Here is a 19,063-nt window from a genome sequence, read left to right as displayed (position 1 = left end):
CACTGCTAAAGCCGCCCCACCATTGGCCCGTACCTCAGCTCTCGCCCCTCAGCAACGGCTTGACTGCCCAGCCAGCCAGCCAGCCAGTCGAAATCAGCTGACGACTATTACTGCGGGCAGTTGCTACCACGGCTCCTCAAACGCAACACTGTTCAGGCGAGTGGATCCTTTTCTCTTCATACTACACTTCTTCTTCCTTCTTCTTTCTTTCTCTATACAACACAAACTTGTTTCTCTTTACGCGTATTACAACTGTATCTGTCCGGTGTCGTTGAGGGGTCAACGATACCCCATGGCATCTCGCGCAACCCGATATACGCGACAACAATCGTCATTTGTTATAGTCGAAGATAAAACATTACTCGGACGCCGCTAGACTTTTCTTTACACGGCTTGTCTGTTTGTTCGTTTATTCGTTCCTTTTCGCTTGATCTCTACGTTTACGGTGTGTATACCGTGAGTGAGTGCAACGAAGGGGAAACGGTAACGAAGCAAGAAATAGAGTGAGAGAGATAGAGAGTGAGAGAGAGATAGAAAGAAATGAAGGAACATCGAGTGTGTAACGAAACGGGACGAAAAGAGGGATATTCGTTCGTGGGAGAAGGGACGATTCACTACTCTGCCAGAAGTACGAATGCGTGTGCGTGAGTGGTGCGACCAAGTGTCGTCTCGCTGTGTATATGTATGTGTGTAGGTTTTCCGTTTAATTACTTTATTATTACATCGGAAGAAAATTATTCGAATCTGCACTGTTCACTTGTTTTCTATATACTCTCAAGGAAGCGGGAAAACGAGAGAAAATGGAGATGAGAGAAAGAGAGAACAAGAAAGCCTGAATTCGAGATCAAGGTCGTTGTCACAGAGGTAGTTCGAACGCGCGTCTCCTTTGTATGTATGTACGTATGCACGTATACGTGTGCCTCTCATCAGGTATGCGTCTATGAGCGTGTATACACGGAAACTTTGCTTTTTCGGAGAATGCTATACACGTAATCGGTCGGTGCCAAAGCGGTGGTGTGCGCTGTGACGTAGGGAATCAATTTTACCGACCGAGCAGCCACGAGCGCGTATAGAGGCGCGAGAGTTCGTGAAAGTGATTAGAAGAAGACAGAGAGCGGCCTTGTAACGCGGTCAGGATCGAAGTGCGAAGATGTAGAGCCGTGGTTTCGTGTGCGTCACGACGATAGAGCACGAAAAGAGGAGGAAGGATGGGCGGCGAATGGGACTGAGAGACGCGGATATATTATGTACGTATAGTAGTCAGGAGAATTCGATCGAAACAATGCAGTGACAGCGAAATACACTTGGTAACCGACCGCTTGATCGACGCACGATTGTTAGGAAGTGCAAGGACAAGTGAGACCAGTGGTTGTCACCGATGCCACGTTCATCTCTTTTTTTTCTTCTTCTCTTCACTATAAGAACAACTAATTCTTTCGATGACCAGTTCCTGAACTCAGATTGTGTAACGTTCGCGAACGCGTGATCCAAGTTAATGTCTCTATTTTCGTATCGATACGTATCATCTCGCGAATTGAGACATGGACACGAAAAAACGACACCCAAACAGTTTCTTCCTTTCCGACTTCTTCGATAGTTCTGATGCGCGCAATACTTAATTCCTCGAACGAGTTTGTTTACTTGGATGGCTAGGAAGTTCTGACGAGTGGGACTGCTCGCTAGAGAGATATGAGGAGGAGGAACATCACACTTATTCATTCTCTCGTTCTGCATTCAAACTGTTTGTCACTTTCTGTTGGCTGTCTTTATTCCACGATCGTTGTATTGGCGACATCGTGACTAGCTCGGTAAGAATATCGCTTAATGGGAACGCCGTTTCTGTATTTTCGAGCTCTGATCTTGGCTATGATTGACGGATCAAGATAGATTCACGATTTACATTAATATTAGAATGGTGGAAGATAGTTATGATATTAATAATGGTAAGTTATGCGTTTCATGGGTAAAATTTTATTTTTTGTTTCTTTTATCTGATTTAAGTGTTTTAATTAATATGATAAATCATATTATAATATTTTGGATCAACAAGAAATTCAAAATTATTAATATTTATTTTTGACATTTTATAAGTTATATAGTAAATGTTACGGCACTTGAATTACCAAAGCATTTTCAAAATTAGAAACTTGGAGTAAACTGTGTATTTTACGTAATAGAAATCCTTGATATTGTCCAAATCGCTATTAAATTTCAACGATAGGTTATTTTTGAACTCCATTGAAATGAAGTTCATGGCTTGATCGAAAATTCTCAAAATGCTTCTATTTCAAATTTCATATCATTTTGAATCTCCTTCGACAATTCTTAATTTCTTTAATAAATTATCCAACGGTTCTTCTGTTTTGATCAATCGATCGCGCAATATTATTAGAAAGCTCGCAAACCCTGTTAAAGATTTCATAATCGACAAGTCTCCATTGGTTTTAGAGGATTGTTTGTTGTTCAATCTCCTAATCCTCTTACTAAAGTCTTCTTATTGTCTTTGTCCTGAACCTTTCTCGTGTTGGGATGATTCAGAATATGTACACTTTTTTTAAATCTCTTTTCAAGTCTACATATAATTTAACAATTACAGAATAATAATTTTCTCTCGGATAAAATGTAATTTCTCAATCTGATGAAAAATCTGTTTGGTTTATCTCATATATTGGGATACAATACGTACTTTTCTTCGTTCCAGCGGTATGTTGCTCGTTGGAACACATTGACCCCGTTTAATCGGCAATTTCATCGACAGATGCCAAGCTCGCTGGTTGTTATGCAAACTAAACGTGTTACATAATTTTTCGAGATAGAAACGGAAATGTTTTTTTTGGCGGACACCGCCAGTATAATCGACCGAGTTCATTGAAAATTTCTTGGAAAGCGAGAGATGGATTCGGTGCAAGAGGCCGTGATACAACGGTCTTCCGTTATTAGAGAAGGATCTTTGCGCGATGATGATCGAAAGGGGAAGCGGGAGAGGAAAGAGGAGTTTCCACGATGAGCCAGAATCGTAAATTATGACGATTGTCTGGGTACCGTTAGAGTTGAATCGGTGATTAGTAGGCTCCTCTCCCTATCCAAGAGTTTAGGCGATAATCTGAAACGTTTAATAGCACGGTTAAACATACGTTTCAGCGGGTCATTGAATTATTATTGTTGGCTTCCTCGAGTTTCCTTAGAAGTTACGAGTATTTTTTTATGTGTTTTAGACTTTTAAAAGTTGGGGAAAAATAATAAAATCGAAGTATTTAAAAGTGATAAAAATTTTAAACGAATCGAAAAAGCGATAAATGCAAATAACTTGTATTATTTAAATTTGGACGGCTTCATATCACCGAAACATTCAAATTTTGTTCAAATTTCGATATTGATATTATCTTCTCATCAATTGCATCGGAATTGAATTGGTAATTAGGTCAGTCTCAATAGAATTTAAGCTTTGGTTCAATGAAAGACTTTAACCTATTATCTTCATTGACTTGTCTTTATTAAGGATTCATAGATCATCTCTATGAAGCTCTAAAACAGTTTTTTCTTTTTTCTAATTTAATTAGAGCTTGTTTATTTATCAATTAAAGATCTCGAGGTAAAGATGATTTAAAAAGCGTAAAAAAGAAATAATACAAATTTATTTGCTTAGAAATTAAAATTTAACTTTTTTATCAATGAAAAGGAAACAAGAACAATGTTCGAATTCATTGGCAAGAAGAGGCGGGAGTTTTTCGATTGCCTTAAAAATCGCATTTAATCGTTTCTTGAATCACCAGTTCCACAATGAGTCACTGCATTTTGCGCTGCAACTCTAAACTCTACGAGCAACGATAATACACGAGCCGCGTTTTTACTACGACTATAACAATTTATAATTAGTGGAAATATTTATTGTCATGATCTAACAATGATTCGTATTATGTACTTATGAGAAAAAAAAAAACAATTATTTTAACGATAAGCGAGGAAGAAAAGAAAAATAATGTTATGCAATTCTTGACACGTTGTGCGTGTCTTCATTTACATATAATTATATAAAATTATACCAGATAATATTTTTCTTTTTTTTTCTTTTTTTTTTTTAATAGATAATATTTTTTCTGCTAAATTCAAATCTTCAATGTCACTTTCCATCTTAGTATGCAATATGCAAATAATAATGTCCATTTAATGCAAATTTTGTTTTCGCCAATTATCATATGCCACGTGTCCACAATTGTATTAATAAATGGAGAGAGGGAAAGGAAGCTTTCGTGGAGCTTAATAAACGTTTCGTTTCTCCTCTCTTCGAGGCGATCTTTAACTTCGGTTTGATTTTATCGATTTTTATCTCGTCACGGTGATGTGAATTTATTGACACGATTCATCAAGCCAATTAGCAACTTCCTTATTGGTACCAAGATTTTCCGCTTAAGTTACAACCCATTTCAAGATCTTATCGTGTTACAAACAAATCGTTCGTTGGTTTCATTCGAGTCTGTTGAATTATTAACGAAAGTAATTGCGAACGTGTTTTGGACACGAATATTCCTGCGATATTCCTGGCACTAGACTCTGCTTAACATGTGCAAGCAATCTTAAGATATCGAGTCTGTGTCGGTTTATGATTCCAGACTGATTGCAAAGCAGAATTTCTCTTCTTATGGAATCGAGAATGATTTGATTTCCCGATATTGAAATTCTCAGTGTTGTGGAATCGTGTTATTGGAAATTTGTTGTCGATGGGACGGGATTAAGGTTAATTTCTAAAGAAAGAAGTCTATTGTCGGCAATAAGATTAGACATTAAGAAAGAGTCTTTGTTGAAGAAGTATGTAAGAAAAGTTAAGGGTTCTTTGTTCCATAAGCAAGAGGGTATTATTAATGTCAATAAATCCTTATTATCTTGCTTGAAATTGGCTCAAGGAATATTCTGCTTGATCTAGAGTCGAAAAATGAGAGGAGAAAAAAACGAAAGATAGATATTCACCTTTGTTAAGAAAAAGTGAAAAGTCAAGATTTTGGGTCAAAGGACCAAGTATAACGTAAGCCCAGAATTTTGGATATCGCGTTTCATCACGTAGAAATGAATATTCGTTGTTGAACTTTGATTAATGTGATTATTGATAAGGGTCTGAAGAGGTTGATCTTTGATCAAAATGTTAAAAGGCACGTTCGCGATACACGTGACAATTAATCTTAAACGTAATTCCAAGAAAAAAAATCTTTCTTCCCTATTTATATTTGGTATCTGCAATCTCGGTCTGTTTATAAAAGATATTTCCTCTTGTACAATAGCGTACAATTCAATTCTATCGAGTAAGGAAATTTTTTATCAAGTACAGGAAGAGAAATTCTCCTATTTTCTTCGACGTTATTAGACTATTCTCACTACTACATCTCGTTAAAGATCTTCAACTGTTATAATAAGTTTAGATTATTATTTAAAATTGTACAGTACATCAGAGTTTACTTGTCTCGAATTGACTGCATTCACTCGTTTGAGATGAAAAAAAAAAGTAGGTACAGTAAACGGTTAATCGAAATCACGATCAGGTATTAAAGTTATCAAAATTATCGCTAAATCTATGCAATAACAGGGCGGATATATATTTTTTTTTTCTTCAAAATAATAACATTCCTGTATTTATATAGATAATACACATTGGTTGAAACGGTGTTTCGTCGTAATAATCACTGAGTTACAATTGTAGCGATGAAATCAGCGACTTTTCTGACGCAACGATAAGGCTCTACGGTAACCAGTGCGATTAGTCTGATTATGATTCACGAGAAACGCGAGCGGAGCTGGAGCTCGTTTGTTATTCGCACGATATCCAAGCAAAACAAGATAACGTGTATTTTACTCGAACGATTAATGAAAAAATAGGTGGTAGGAAACAAAGAGGGAAATATAAATGAAAGAATAATAAATAAATCGTCATTCAGTTCCTCCCGATTAATTGTCAAGATACGTCCATTAAAATAAGTGTATTTCTACTAACTATGATATCCGTTCAACTATATATTTATTAACCGCATTATGTAACTCAACTTTATACATCAACCATTATAATGTTATCAACAAAATGAGCAATTCGATCGAATTCCTAATTAATTAGCTCGATTATCATTATGTGCATAATCTTTTCTAATAGTATTATATATATACATATATACACATGATACAATTAAGAATATTGCTGCAGTTAAATAATGTAACAGCAACAGCATCAATTTCACGATATAACAGTCATTACACTAACTGTGTCAACGTTTAATACAACCCGACTGGACTAAAAATTACTCGCACATCACGTTAAATCAATCCATTTCGAAACACGATATAATACCAAAAATATTCGTTCGAGGTAACCGTCAATCGTATTTCCATCCGTTATCCATATTTTTATCATTTTTAAGTCGATAAAACTATCATCGTACTATCATCATCCGTCCACTATTCACGAGTATATCGTCGAGATACGCTTCCCGATTTTCCATTTTGCCATTATTATTAATTCAACGCGTTCGTGACAGCCGTCCGGCTTGATCCGCTTTAACAAAATAACGTATTTCGTTGATTCGTACAACGTGGTAATTGTAACAACTTGTTGAAAAAAAGAAAAAGAAAAGGACGAAAAGCAAGAAAAAAAGGCGACGTGATTCCAAGGATCATTGCCGCGAAAGCGAATCGTTGCCCATTAACATAATTACGCGGGGAGACACTTAACATAATGAAGACACAACGAGACTGACTAACAGCGGTTGTTATGTATATAAAGTGCACGCGTGTTGCGTCGAAGCGTGGCATAACCGACGATGGCAGGCACGCGGAAAGTCGATGCACGCGTTTATATTTACTGCTTCGCGAAAAAAGGAACTCGTGTCGCGCCTGCATGCGATTCGCGCGCCCCCCTCTCCCGAGAACTAGAATTCGTCGCGAATCACTCGGCCGAAATCGATCCGATCCCTGATCCCATCGGATACGTGCACGTGTGTGTGTGCGCGCGTGGGTCACGTGGCTGCATCGAGTATTTGGCGAAATTGGTATTGGAGAAGATCGAGTTTGGTCCGCGTGCAAGCGGGACAGAAGCATATTCTATCGTTATTTCTTTTACGACAATCTCGTGCAGTGTATAATTTGAGAACGTGCGGTTACGTGCTTTGCGTACCTGCACGGTAGGCATCGAGTCGAGGTTAGATCATTAATTGGGAAACGGAGGGATATTTCGTTTCACATCGTTGTTTAGGAATTTTAATGGGATTATTGATTGAATCGAAGAATGAAAAGCGATTCGAAGGTTAATACTCCGCGTAATTCTAATGTAACTTTAACGTAACGTTGGAAGTTGAATATTTTCCTCTTCTTTTTCTTCTTCTTCTTTTTTTTTTCTTGGCTTACCGCTTTTTGCGCAACACAGTGATTTTACAATTTCCATGTGCGATACGTGTTTTTCTTGAACAACTTTTTCTCCGTAGAATTACACGATTTCGTCTTTTCTTAGAGTTAAAATAAAATATGTGTACTTTGTTTTTTTAGAAAAGAAGACGATTCTTCAACAAAATATCGCTTGGAATATTTCCACCTCGTTTCATCAATTTAATCGCAAATTCCATTCTCTTTTCCCCCCCTCCTCTACTTACTCAACAACAAGAAAACTGTAACCGATTTATTTTCGATTTATTGTTCTCTTCCTATCTTCTTCTCTCGCTCCCCTTCATACATTTCACATCGAAGTCCAGCCTATCGAACACGTTGCATCACAGTTCCGTTATCTCTGGTGAAATTAGCAAAACAGATGTTCAACCGCGATAATGAGCAAGCACAGATCGCGTTTTCGCTGGTCCATGAATCATTTGAGCGTGGCGAGTGGACACGAACGTAGTTTCCTCCGCGAGTTTCGCGTGGAACGTTATCGAATCTTTTCGCGTTATCAGCGGATAAACAAATAATCGTGGCGCGAGTATTTTAATTATTTCCTTCCGTTTGTTTGTTTCTTTTTTTTCGTTTCATTTACTCGTCGGGTCAAATTATATAGTTTGTCGCAACGACGATCCAATCGTTTTCAAAGATCGTGTACACGAGATCTGGACGCACAATAGGAAGAACAAAAGATTTTTTTTTTTTTTTTTTCGTTACGCGAGGTGACTGAACCGCAAATAAACCGCAATAGCAAAGTTGTGTTTGGTTTTTTGTGTGTACAGTAGAGCCTTATCTGATGCTCTGTACACGTGGGTAATTATCGTTGGACTTTTGGTGTGTTCAGTTGCACTTTGTCTAGTTTGTCATTTGAGTGAACGAGCGGCAAATCGGTTTGCGCAATAAGACGATCTGCGTTGGGTGAAAAAGAGCTAGCTGTAGTCCCTTGCGAATGAAAGGGATTTTTTATCGTATTGTGTTGTGAGTAATTAAATTTACCATTTAACATTTTTACATTTGACATTTTATTTTTTGGGAGATTTCGTATAAATTTTCTTCGTACAATCGTTTTTTAATCACAAACCAGTTCTCTTTGAGTGTATATGTAGTACATGAAGATGTTTTTTATTTTTAAACAATATTATTAAAATTATCGGTTTCGAAATTGTAAAAGAAGTAATTAATATGTTTATAATTATTATAATAGTTTTAGCTTACATTATGTTTTACCTTAATTAATGTCACTTTAAATGCAAAGGAGCGAAGGCTACGAACAACACAAGCGCTTAACTTGTAATACGTAACGATTATGACAAAAAAAAATAGTTTGTTTGCGAACAGACGCTCTATTTATTCGCTTATGTCGATACTTTATACTTTGGTATGAATACATTCAAATGCACAATGCAGTAAGTGTTACATTTCCATTAAAAAAAAAAAAAAAAAAAACCATAGAGATAAAACTATAGTTGAGAATATAGGATAATAGGTCAAACGCAATTAAAATCGTATAATTTTAATCACTTTATGTACTCGTGATATTTATTTTTTTAAATCCGAGATTCGAGTCAAAAAGAAAATATATACTTCACTTTCTATAAATTAAATCGAAAGTTGTTTCTCTAAAGTATTTAAACAATTCTTTCTCGTTACAGATATTTACAAAAATATTCAATTATCGTGTAATCTAACGCTATCTTTACTTTTACTAAATATCGTCTTGCAAAGAATTACGAAAAAATTTCCATTCAATCCTATCAGTTGCTATCAGTTGCATCATTTTCTCTAACTATTCCACATCACTAAAGTAAAAACCCCTCCTCAAAAATACAGGTATTTATAAAAATATTCAATTATCGTGTAATCTAACGCTATCTTTATTTCTACTAAGTATCGTCTTACAAAGAATTACGAAAAAATTTCCATTCAATCCTATCAATTGCTATTAATTGCATCATTTTGTCTAATTATTCCACTACTAAAGTGTAAAAAACTCCTCTTCAAAAATACTTCTATTAAGTACCGTCTTGCAAAGAATTACGGAAAAATTTCCATTCAATCCTATCCTATCTTAGTTACAATCAGTATATATATATATGTATCATTTTGTCTATTCCATTGTCTAACAACTAAAGTAAAAACCTCTCCTCAAAGTACTCAACACAAAATAATTTTCTTCGTCAACGATATTTATAAAAGTATTCGATTAATGCGACTCTGTAACACTCCCATTGAATAAGTGTTAGAAAGCCGAATTCACGAAAAGTTTCTGTTCAATCCTATGGAACTTATGACAATTCTTGAGTAGCGAGGAAGGGAGGAGGGGAGAGAGTGGGGGAAGCGAACGACAATTTGCCAGTAGAGAGAACTACTGGCGAAGCAAGTAAACAGTGTGCAACAGTGTTGACGCGAGTGGCTCGATAAATAGCGAAACGCAGGCATCGGTGTCCCATTTGCGGGGAAGCGAGCCGTTCTCACGCGCGTTTTTCCATTGCGCAACGGTCATAAAGGCAATTACAAGGCCTCTCGCGATATACACGCTCACGATCGTCAAGAGGTATGCTATACGAAAAAGAAAAAAAAAGATACCTTTAAACGCATAGCCACTGGAATCGACCGTGTTCAATTCACCGCGGTTGTCCACCACAGCCATTTTCTTACATAATTACCACCGTTGATCATCCTCCGTGCCGTGCACGCGCAACGTAATTATAACATGGTGACCATGGACCCGATAGTAGCGATTCATACTACTACGCACTTCGCTCGAGTCCATTGTACGATAAAAAAACCACATTTTTCCGCTCCGATCTCTTGCACTTTGTTTCTACGGAACGAGAATTCACTTCGAAGTTTATCTATTTGAATTTGCGTCTCTCTCTCTCTCTCTCTCTGTCTCTGTCTGTCTGTTTCTCTCCGAGGATACGAGTTTGAGAGTAAAACTCGAGAGTTGTTTTTCGTCAACGGATATCGAATCGAGAAATGAAGATTATAATATTGGACGGTTCAATCAACGTAGTGAAAATTAGTGAAAAATAATTCTGTAGATGTTCAAAGTAGATAGTTCAAAGACAGTTTTACTTTCGGATGATTGTGACCTGAGGATGTCGGCTAGGGGTATGCGAGAATCTAAAAATATCTGGGATTTTTGGGCTGGCTCGGTTTTTCCAAGATTTCCAGAACCCCTAATCGTATTTCGAGATTAGTTTTCTTGACCGTGAAAGATGGAGGGACGAAACACGAGGTCCTGAAAATCTTGGAAAAGATACTCATCTTTCCGGGGGATACTTTCGAAGACCCGACCCGAAAATACAAACGCAGCCAAAAATTTTCAGCTTCTTTCAGTCAAAAGATAAGAAATACCCCGTTTAACTAACTAGAATTATTCCAGAATTGTGAAAAAAGTAAGTTTCCCTCTAACTAAACCGGATTATTAAACCGAGGCGACAACCTTGCAATAAACGAATAAATGAATAATAAGTAAAATTTCATTCGTTATTCATAATTTCGAATAAAGCTGAATAACAGCGGCTGCACGCCATACGAGCCGCGTTTAACATCCGCCTCATTTGCATCACTTAATGGCTTCTCGTCAATTTCTCGGAACGCGAACGCATCTCTCATCCCTTCCCTGACGACAACTAACCGCTAAAACCATGAATTTCATCGAGCCGTTACACACGCCGCTGAATCTCCCTCTCTCCCCCCCTCATAATCCTCCAAAACGAAACTGGGGAGGGAGGGGCACGGATGCACGGAGAACGTTTTCACCTAGAACGGCCGTATTCGTTCGGATTACAGGGGCTGAAGAGCAAGAAGGTCAGGATGCTGAGCAGCTTGGCAAACTACTTACTCGGAGGTAATATCTCCGGCGCGCAAGATTCACGGGAAAGGTCCAATAACGAAAGCCCGGAGTCCCTTCCAGTAATAGCGAGGCTCAGTCAGGTGGAGGTTGAGGGCGAAGACTGGATCCTCATTGACCGTGCTGGTACGTTTCAGACCTGGATGAATCGGCCTTTTTTCCTCTCTCCCCCCCTGGAAAAGGACCGGGAGAAATTCGAAAGGCCGAGGTGTGTGTACGAACGCATAGAGGCACCCCATTTAGAGAACGAGTGGCGTCTCACGCCAGAGTGACGCCCGCTCTCTGTCCCCTTTCGAGGAACGGTGGAGAGGGGAGGAGGGTGTAAAACGAGACGCGTCTTTGGACCATGGGACGATGAATAACGCGATTACTCCTACGGCGAGGAGCCGTATAACGAGAGCCTTTTTGGTCGATTGTTTTCTTTCGTGGGGTGGGAAATGTTTGGGGTGATGGATGTTTGCTGGCCACATTAGTCTCGTATTTACGTTGGGGGAAGTATGGCATGGAAAATCGTTGCGTATCGATACCATTGTTATTTTTCTCTTTTTTTTTAAACATTTCTATTTCGGTATACATTGTTGCTCATATATATACATATAATCTAAAAAAAAATAAGTATCATTAGTGTATATATATATATACATACACTAATGATACTTATTTCTTTTCGAGAATAGTTGATAATACCGGTAATAAATCTTAAAAAAAAAAAAAAAAAGAATTGTATTTTTAAAACGTGTTATTTGTCACGAAAGAATTTTCACTGATGTTTCAAAAGTAATTGCGCGATAAGTTTCGTGGCGATAAGAAAGTAGCTATTTTAAATATTGCTCGATCATCGATTACGTAAAAAGTAATCGGGCGCAAAACGTTAAAGGCGGACATAACCTCTGGTTGGACGGATTGAGATCGGGCGCGATGTTTGAATTCCACAGTTGAGGGCGCGACGGCGCTGGAGGAGTCGTGGTATGTAACGCCACCCGCATGTTTCACACGGGCGGGCCCCGTGAACGTAGAAACATCACCGCTAGAGGACCTGCTGATAGAGCATCCCAGTATGTCCGTGTACCGAGCCACAGCGTCTCCGGTCGCCCCCGAAACCCCACCGCCCACGCCTGACGCGTCGGAAGACGTCGTCGAGGAGGACGTTCTGCCCGACCTGGTCTCCAGCGCCCCGGACACGGCAGCCGCAGCTTCGCCGGAACGTAGCCCCAGGAGAAGCGAGGACGAGCGACAAGCAACCCGTAGAAGACCAGCCATCCACGACGGAAGACCTGCCGTTGATCGCGCCCGAACCGAGAAGAGGATAGCCCAGCTTCGTTCGGCCTCGCAGAAAGTGAGCGATTTTTCCTATTTTTAATTTACACGATTTCGTTAATCAAACGGTTAACCATCTGGCTGAGAGAGAGGATACTGTGATGAAATACGTGACTTTGTCCCCTCCTCTCAGTCAGCTCGAGTATCTATCCGCGTGTAGTTAAAAATAGAACAGCGGTGATATTCAGAAACAAGGAGAAAAGTGTAGGAAATTGTGGAGTTTTAACGGCCAGAATATGCATGTAGAGTGTGAAAAAGAAGTAGAGAGGAGAAATTTTTCAGAGGGATTATTGTATATGTATTTATACTTGTTATAGTATATATTTATCGTCTAGAGAGGGCAATCTCGATCGAATTGTAAATTGAAATTATGCGCAGGTTTTCGAGAAGAGGTCTACCCAAGCGTTGAAGAGAGGCCGTCTGGAGAGGAGTAACAAACTGAGGGAGGTGTTCAGTGTAAAAGGCAAGCGGCCACGCCGCCAGGACCGCTTGCGTATCCAGAACAGTGGCGCAAACAACAACCGGAAATGCTAGTCATTCGATCTCAGACCAAGGTGTACTCAAATACTTTCTTCCTGAAAAAAAAAACGCGATTTCTGGCGTTTTTGACTCATTGAGCTCAGGCGACTGAGATTTAAGTGTTCATCAATTACTTTCAGCCTACATTCGCATATATCAATTATGCCTAATGTATAAACTGAACGATAAACAAAAAGGCGAATTAGATAGCAAGAGGAAAGGTCAAGTCGATAAAAAAGAATATATGAATGAACAAAGCATACAAATATTAATTCAAAAAAGAAAGGAAAGAAAGAAAGAAAGAAAGAAGAAAAAATAAATCACGTGGAGACGCCATAGAGATCTGTTCTTATATGCGTACTCCCTTATCGTGTTTTATATATTGCTTCTATATTGCTTCTTCGCATACAAAATGCTCTCGAGAATTGTTTTTCTCCAGATATTATACGAAGAAAGCGAACAATAGAGTGAAACGAGAAAAAGAAATAAAAAAAGCAATTCGTCTCTCCAACAACTCGATACGAACTTGATGTCTTCTGCTAATCGAGAAGAAACGTCGTCTGAAGAAGGAAAATGAGGGGGGCGGAGAAAAAAAAGAAAAAAGAAAAAAAATATATGTAAAAAAGGAAGAAAGTATTTGAAACGTAGCCGATTGGTCCACGGTGAGAGTCTCGTTGTAGAATATCTCGTGTATAATGACGCGTGTATGATACTCGGTTGGATCGTGTGTATACTTTTTAGCCTCTATTTAGTTATGGGCAAATGTGTTTTTACTCGTATGTTTAACGTTTAGTTTCTATTTAAGTTGTTTACAACCTGTCACTGATGCGCCTGTGTAGCAGACAGGATTTATTAACATGTAATTTTTAGCGTAATAACCCACCCACTGATGACTACTCCCCCTTCCGTTCTTTCTTCCCTTTCGAAAATCGTGCGAACGAGCCGCCATTTTTTTTCTTTTACGGACCGGTCCACGTTCAATTTGCGGCGACAGTCGGTTTCGAATGCTGATGAAATGCCAGAAACACACATTTTCGGGACCACGCTTTCTTTTTTTTTTTTTTTTTTTTATAGGTTATGATTAGTTCACGCTGGACACTTTCAACCCAGTAGACGACCCATTTAAAAAAAAAAAGAAAAAAGATAAAATTACACAACAGACGACGAGATGGACGAACCACTAGCGTTAATAGGTCACGTACGAGCTCTCTGAGTGGCTCTGAAGACAGCTGATAGTCGTAGAACGTCCATTGGCAGCGTTACTGTGCTCGTCTCATGGTGTCCTTCCGTCTGAACTCGAATATCACCGAACCATTAAGCAATAAAAAAAATGCTATCAATCGGACACTGTTCGGAAAATGCCTATCGATGGACGTTCGCAACAATAACTGTATTTATTTAGCGGCACACATGGTATGGTACTATCAACTGAATAATATCGATCAAACTTATTAAACGTAACGTTTTAGATGACGAAACAAACGATGAAAAAAGGGGAAAAAAACGTGTCTTGTATGAACGAAGCGATTGAAAGCGAAAAACAACGGACAACGGTTCTTCTCTCCTCCTCGATTCGTTTCGACGAAAATCGTTCGACTTATGTCGCGTTAAGTGTATAAGATAAGAATCCACGAAGATGAACGAATCGATCGATAGAGAGAGAGAGAGAGAGAAAGAGAGAGAAAGAAAGAAAGAGAGATAGAGGCAGAGCTGCAACTAAGATTCCAGCTGCAGAATCAATTTCCACACACATATATATATATAGAGTTGATGCGCGTTATAGCGCATCGACATTTCAAAGTATTCGCTTCTCGTGGATGAATGAAAACAAAAAAAAAAAAAAAGAAGAAAAACAAAAAAAAAAAAAGAAGATGAAAAGAAGAAGAAGAAGAAAAAAAAAGAAACAAAAACATAGTGCAAGCTGCCCTGGCCAAATCGAGGCGGGGGAATTTTTTTCATTCACACACTCGATTGGTCGTCCACTCGAGCCTCAATTGTTGAAGATACTTGTACCTGGATGACTGATAATATAGGAAGAAATTTTTAAATCGACAGTTTTCGAACTCCTCAGACTGCTCAGGGTAGACTGTTGACCTAGAAAAAAGAAAAAAGAAAAAAAAAAAAGAAGAAAAAAGAAGGAAAGAAAGAATATCCAATTTCCGTTTTTAACATGGAAGCAGATTCAAACATGGGGACAGAGTAACAGTCTGCATCTTCTATGGTCGGCTATATCACGTTGACGAGATTGAACCAGAGTTCACGTACAAGTGTCCTTAAGGCCGGTTAGGTGGAGCAGCTCGAGAAGAGATTCGGGTGTCGCCCGAATTGGACACTATATATAAATTCAGAGCCGCGTCTTTGTGGACGTACAGCAAGCGTGTTCGTGAGGTATTGGCGCGAAATTGTGCGATACCGTTCCCTTATCGTGATAATTAATTATAAACCCACCCCCTCAGATGATTTCTTCTATGAAGAAACAGGCGACACCTGCGTTCAACCCGCCAGCAATTCGTTTTGGATGAAGGAATAAATTCAGAAATCGTTGCTAGCCACTCTAGGTCAGGATATATCCACTGCCTGGAATAGTTTCTTCGAGAGCTGCTTCACCTAGGTCCCTGAAGCTGGATATCGTCCAACAAAACTAGTAGCAATAGAACTCGTCCAATCAAACTATTGGATGATAGTTGACAGACAGCTGTGATTCAAACTGAATTCGACTTCGGACGACCCTCTCCTCCGCAAGGAGAATAGCTAAATCGTGTTTCAAGCAGGAAACTTTTCTCCTCTGTGGTCCTAAATTCGGGGAATTTTTCTATTTAAAAAAAAAAAAAAATGAAGAAGAAGAAGGAGAAAGAGAAAAGAAGATATTCAGAAAAAAAGTTAAAAAAAGGAAAAAAACAAGAAAAAGAAAAAAAAGAAAAAAAAAATTTGGAAGGAATTTCGGTTATTCTCGATCCTTCCCTCCGAGATTCTCGTCCTGTTAGCTAACTCTCGATAGTACTTAATACGCAATCCCAACGTGATCTGGAATAACCTAGGTTCCATCTTTCCAACATCTTCGTTCAACCAACTTTTTGGCATTTCGAGGAAAACGAAATTGATCGCGAGGACCGCAAAGGAAGCAAACTCGTTGAAATCAGTCCGGTTTTAAATAATAGCGATTCTGTAAATAAAGAAAAAAAAAATATATAAAAGAAAAAAACGAGTGTTGTAAATGATTAAAAGAGTAAAAAAAAAAAAAAAAAAGAAAAGAAAAAGAAAAAAAAAAGAGCTACGTTCCCGTCGGATTGCGTTGCAAAGCTGCATAAGTAGTCCGAACATACTTATAGAGTTCGAAGAAATGAGAGATTGAGAGAAGGCGTGTATTTGGCTTAGGGACGTTGTTCACAGAGACATTCTGTCCGTGTATGAAAATTTGTGGATCTTTTCTTCCCCTCCGTTCCCGTGTTGTATATTAGCTCATAAGATATAGGAAATGAAAATGAATTTTTATTGGTGACTAGAGATCACGATTCCACGCAATTGACCGATCGTTAATCGTCGTATTACACGTATACAACACTTTACAGATTTTTATGCGTTATTCGCAATATATTTTATACACGGATAAATGTTTCTGCGGTCAATTTTTCTAAGTATGGATGTCTCTGCACACGTCTTGAGGGGTGTTCCTTGCTCTCGTAAAGCGCGTAAGGTTAATTCATGTACACGTATTGTATAACGTCTACCTTTCTCTCGTAAGGAGCAGTGTTCATCCTGAACCTATTATTGCTGTGTAATAATTATATTAGAGAAGAAAAAAAAGAAAAGAAAATGAAAAAAAAAAAAAATAAATAAATAAAACAAAGAATATAAAGAAGGATAATACGAGGATAAATGATGATTGAATAATGCGGCGAATCGAGTTGATACATTTATGATCCGGACACCTTTTGTTGCGTATTTGTTTGAATCTTTCGTTGTAAAATGATTGACTTGTATTATTTGAATGTATGCTCGTACACCTTGACTCTATAACTGATGATTAATAAAATATTTTATGTCACTAATTTTTGTGTGGATCGGAATCATCGTAATCTTCTTGTCTTATATATTTTTTAATACTTATTTCGTTTATTTATTACAATAATATAAGCTTTCTGAAAAGAAAAAAATGGAAACAACATGTTATAATTTTTTTTTCTTAAATGGATCAGACATATTTTATATACCAATGATAGGACGCAAACAGGTATATTTGGGAGATAAAAAGAAGTACCTATTTTTAGAAAAAAAAAAGAAATTATCTCTTACTAACTATTACCGATTATTCTTAGAATTTCATCGTAAGAGTACGTATCTCTTTACAAAATAATAGTATATCTTTCTCTCAAGATTACTCTAATTACTCTTCCTAATTCCCTAACATCTATCGACTGTCACTTCGTTTCTATTGTCGTAAAGAAAATTCATCCAGGATAAACTGAACAAAATTTCCATTAGAGGAGAAAATAATCTATCGTTTTATATTTGCAGAATTTTTCCAAAAAAAATTCATTAGCAAAGTCGAAAATTGGGATAAAAATGTTCAATCGTCATCGATTCTTAATTGGTCAGGTAACCGCTTAGATCCTCGTCAGATCGTTTGAAATCGGCGATGTAACTGCAACTGTGCACGGAATGAGGTGTTTTATCTTTGGGGCTCAAAATCGAGCGCAGAGTCCCGTCGTAGTTCAGGTTCAAAGACATCTCTCTCCTGAGCTCTGTGCAACGACCGACCTCGTAATCCATGTCGATCTCTCTACCTTTTCGATTTTTCGTGAATAACAGTTCTAGGCTATAAATGACGCTGACCAATTCCTCCTCCAACTGAGGATCGCAGGAAAAGGAGACCATACCTGGCTCGCAACCGGGAGCACCTATTGAATTCATGAATAAATTATACATCGATGCTTCGTGTCTCGAATCGATAATGTATACACATATATATGTTGAATTCGAATGAAATTTTATTCTTGATTTTTCCTTCAATTAAAGGAGCAACGCGAAATTTTATTTAAAATGATTTAAATCCGTTTTGTAATTAATAATTTTCGCTTGTAAATAACCTTGAGTGTCCTGCACAGTCTCCCAGCGAACCAAAGCCTCTTGCAAAGGTTTATAAAGCTGTCTTCTGTTAGGACAACACCAGTTGGCCACTTTGGCGTCCAATTGTACTCTGTCTTCGGTGCCTAGCTGACTCCAACTTAGAAACAGCTGCTTCAGTCGCGGCACTATCATAGAATCCCATCATAAATACGTATCTATGGCCAGTTTACAGTCGTCAGTTATAGATATAAAATTAATACAATTAATAATCGATATTGGAATTATGAAAACCTTTGATGGAAACTCTTTATTTACAGAACTCCATTTATGCTTTCTTTTTCTTATACATCGATGGATACTTCAAAATATTTCAAATTTTTATTCAAAATTTTTATGTTTGTATGCTTTAGAAAATATCTAGAAATGGAAATTAAAGTAAAAAAAAAGAAAAAGTTTCATGTTTGATCCGTATATAAATGGGGCACTGTAATTTTAAATTTGTCAATTTTTTCCTTTCTGGACATAAGAATGAACGAAAGAAAAAAAAAAAGAATTTTGAAAATTGAACAAACCTTCGGGTATCAGAACGAATATCGTGTCGCATATCTGCTCGAAGACAGACTCTTCCATCGATTCATCGGCGTCGTTCTCGTGGTTGATGGTGATCGTGGATTTAGATTGCATCGCGCATTTTCAACCCCGAGGGAATTCCTGTCATTTTGCCCACGATACGCGAGTGAAACGAGAAAAAACAAAATGTTGTCACACTCGTGAATAACTTCATGGAAAAAAACTTGCTACGATCGTTATCTTTACGCATTATTAATACGTGTGCACTTTTATTATGTTTAAGGAAGTAAGAAATAATATAAAATAATTAAACTAATGTAATATTAATAA

At 37.9% G+C, this 19,063-nt stretch overlaps 2 protein-coding genes across 9 annotated transcripts; one reads left to right on the top strand and one right to left on the bottom strand.

The window, feature by feature from the left end:
• The first annotated feature begins 66 nt into the window (after nt 1-66).
• LOC107993044 (tumor protein p53-inducible nuclear protein 2) lies at nt 67-17,145 on the top strand. 8 transcript variants are annotated; one of them, XR_009830990.1, is made up of 5 exons: nt 1,914-1,943; nt 11,200-11,386; nt 12,196-12,596; nt 12,956-14,509; nt 14,566-17,145. XR_009830990.1 is itself a non-coding variant. In XM_062078778.1 (4 exons), the coding sequence occupies exons 2-4, from the start codon at nt 11,224-11,226 to the stop codon at nt 13,109-13,111; spliced, it is 720 nt and encodes a 239-aa protein (XP_061934762.1). In that variant the 5' UTR covers nt 67-156; nt 11,200-11,223; the 3' UTR covers nt 13,112-17,145. The 8 variants fall into 8 exon arrangements, 7 of the variants coding, with proteins under 7 accessions (XP_061934762.1, XP_061934758.1, XP_061934759.1 ...); XM_062078778.1 differs by lacking the exon at nt 1,914-1,943 and adding an exon at nt 67-156 and having other exon boundaries at nt 12,956-17,145; XM_062078774.1 differs by lacking the exon at nt 1,914-1,943 and adding an exon at nt 95-690 and having other exon boundaries at nt 12,956-17,145.
• Nucleotides 14,143-19,009, bottom strand: LOC107996507 (uncharacterized). Its single transcript, XM_017054585.3, has 3 exons — nt 18,736-19,009; nt 18,184-18,378; nt 14,143-17,994 (listed from the first exon to the last, which is right to left on the bottom strand). The coding sequence occupies exons 2-3, from the start codon at nt 18,353-18,355 to the stop codon at nt 17,681-17,683; spliced, it is 486 nt and encodes a 161-aa protein (XP_016910074.1). The 5' UTR covers nt 18,356-18,378; nt 18,736-19,009; the 3' UTR covers nt 14,143-17,680.
• Nucleotides 19,010-19,063: the final 54 nt, after the last annotated feature.

This window comes from Apis cerana, linkage group LG8, assembly GCF_029169275.1.
Source record: "Apis cerana isolate GH-2021 linkage group LG8, AcerK_1.0, whole genome shotgun sequence".
Classification (NCBI taxonomy): Eukaryota; Metazoa; Arthropoda; class Insecta; order Hymenoptera; family Apidae; genus Apis; species Apis cerana.
Note: the sequence above shows the minus strand (reverse complement) of the source record. Positions and strands in the feature narration are given on the sequence as shown.

Excerpts from the sequence above, each read along its gene's own strand:
- LOC107996507 (XM_017054585.3), bottom strand. The coding sequence starts at position 18,355 with ATGATAGTGCCGCGACTGAAGCAGCTGTTTCTAAGTTGGAGTCAGCTA. Across the intron at positions 17,995-18,183 it reads GACTGTGCAGGACACTCAAG|GTGCTCCCGGTTGCGAGCCA; the intron begins GTTATTTACAAG and ends TGAATTCAATAG.
- LOC107993044 (XM_062078773.1), top strand. Across the intron at positions 11,387-12,195 it reads GATCCTCATTGACCGTGCTG|TTGAGGGCGCGACGGCGCTG; the intron begins GTACGTTTCAGA and ends TGAATTCCACAG. Across the intron at positions 12,597-12,955 it reads TTCGTTCGGCCTCGCAGAAA|GTTTTCGAGAAGAGGTCTAC; the intron begins GTGAGCGATTTT and ends AATTATGCGCAG.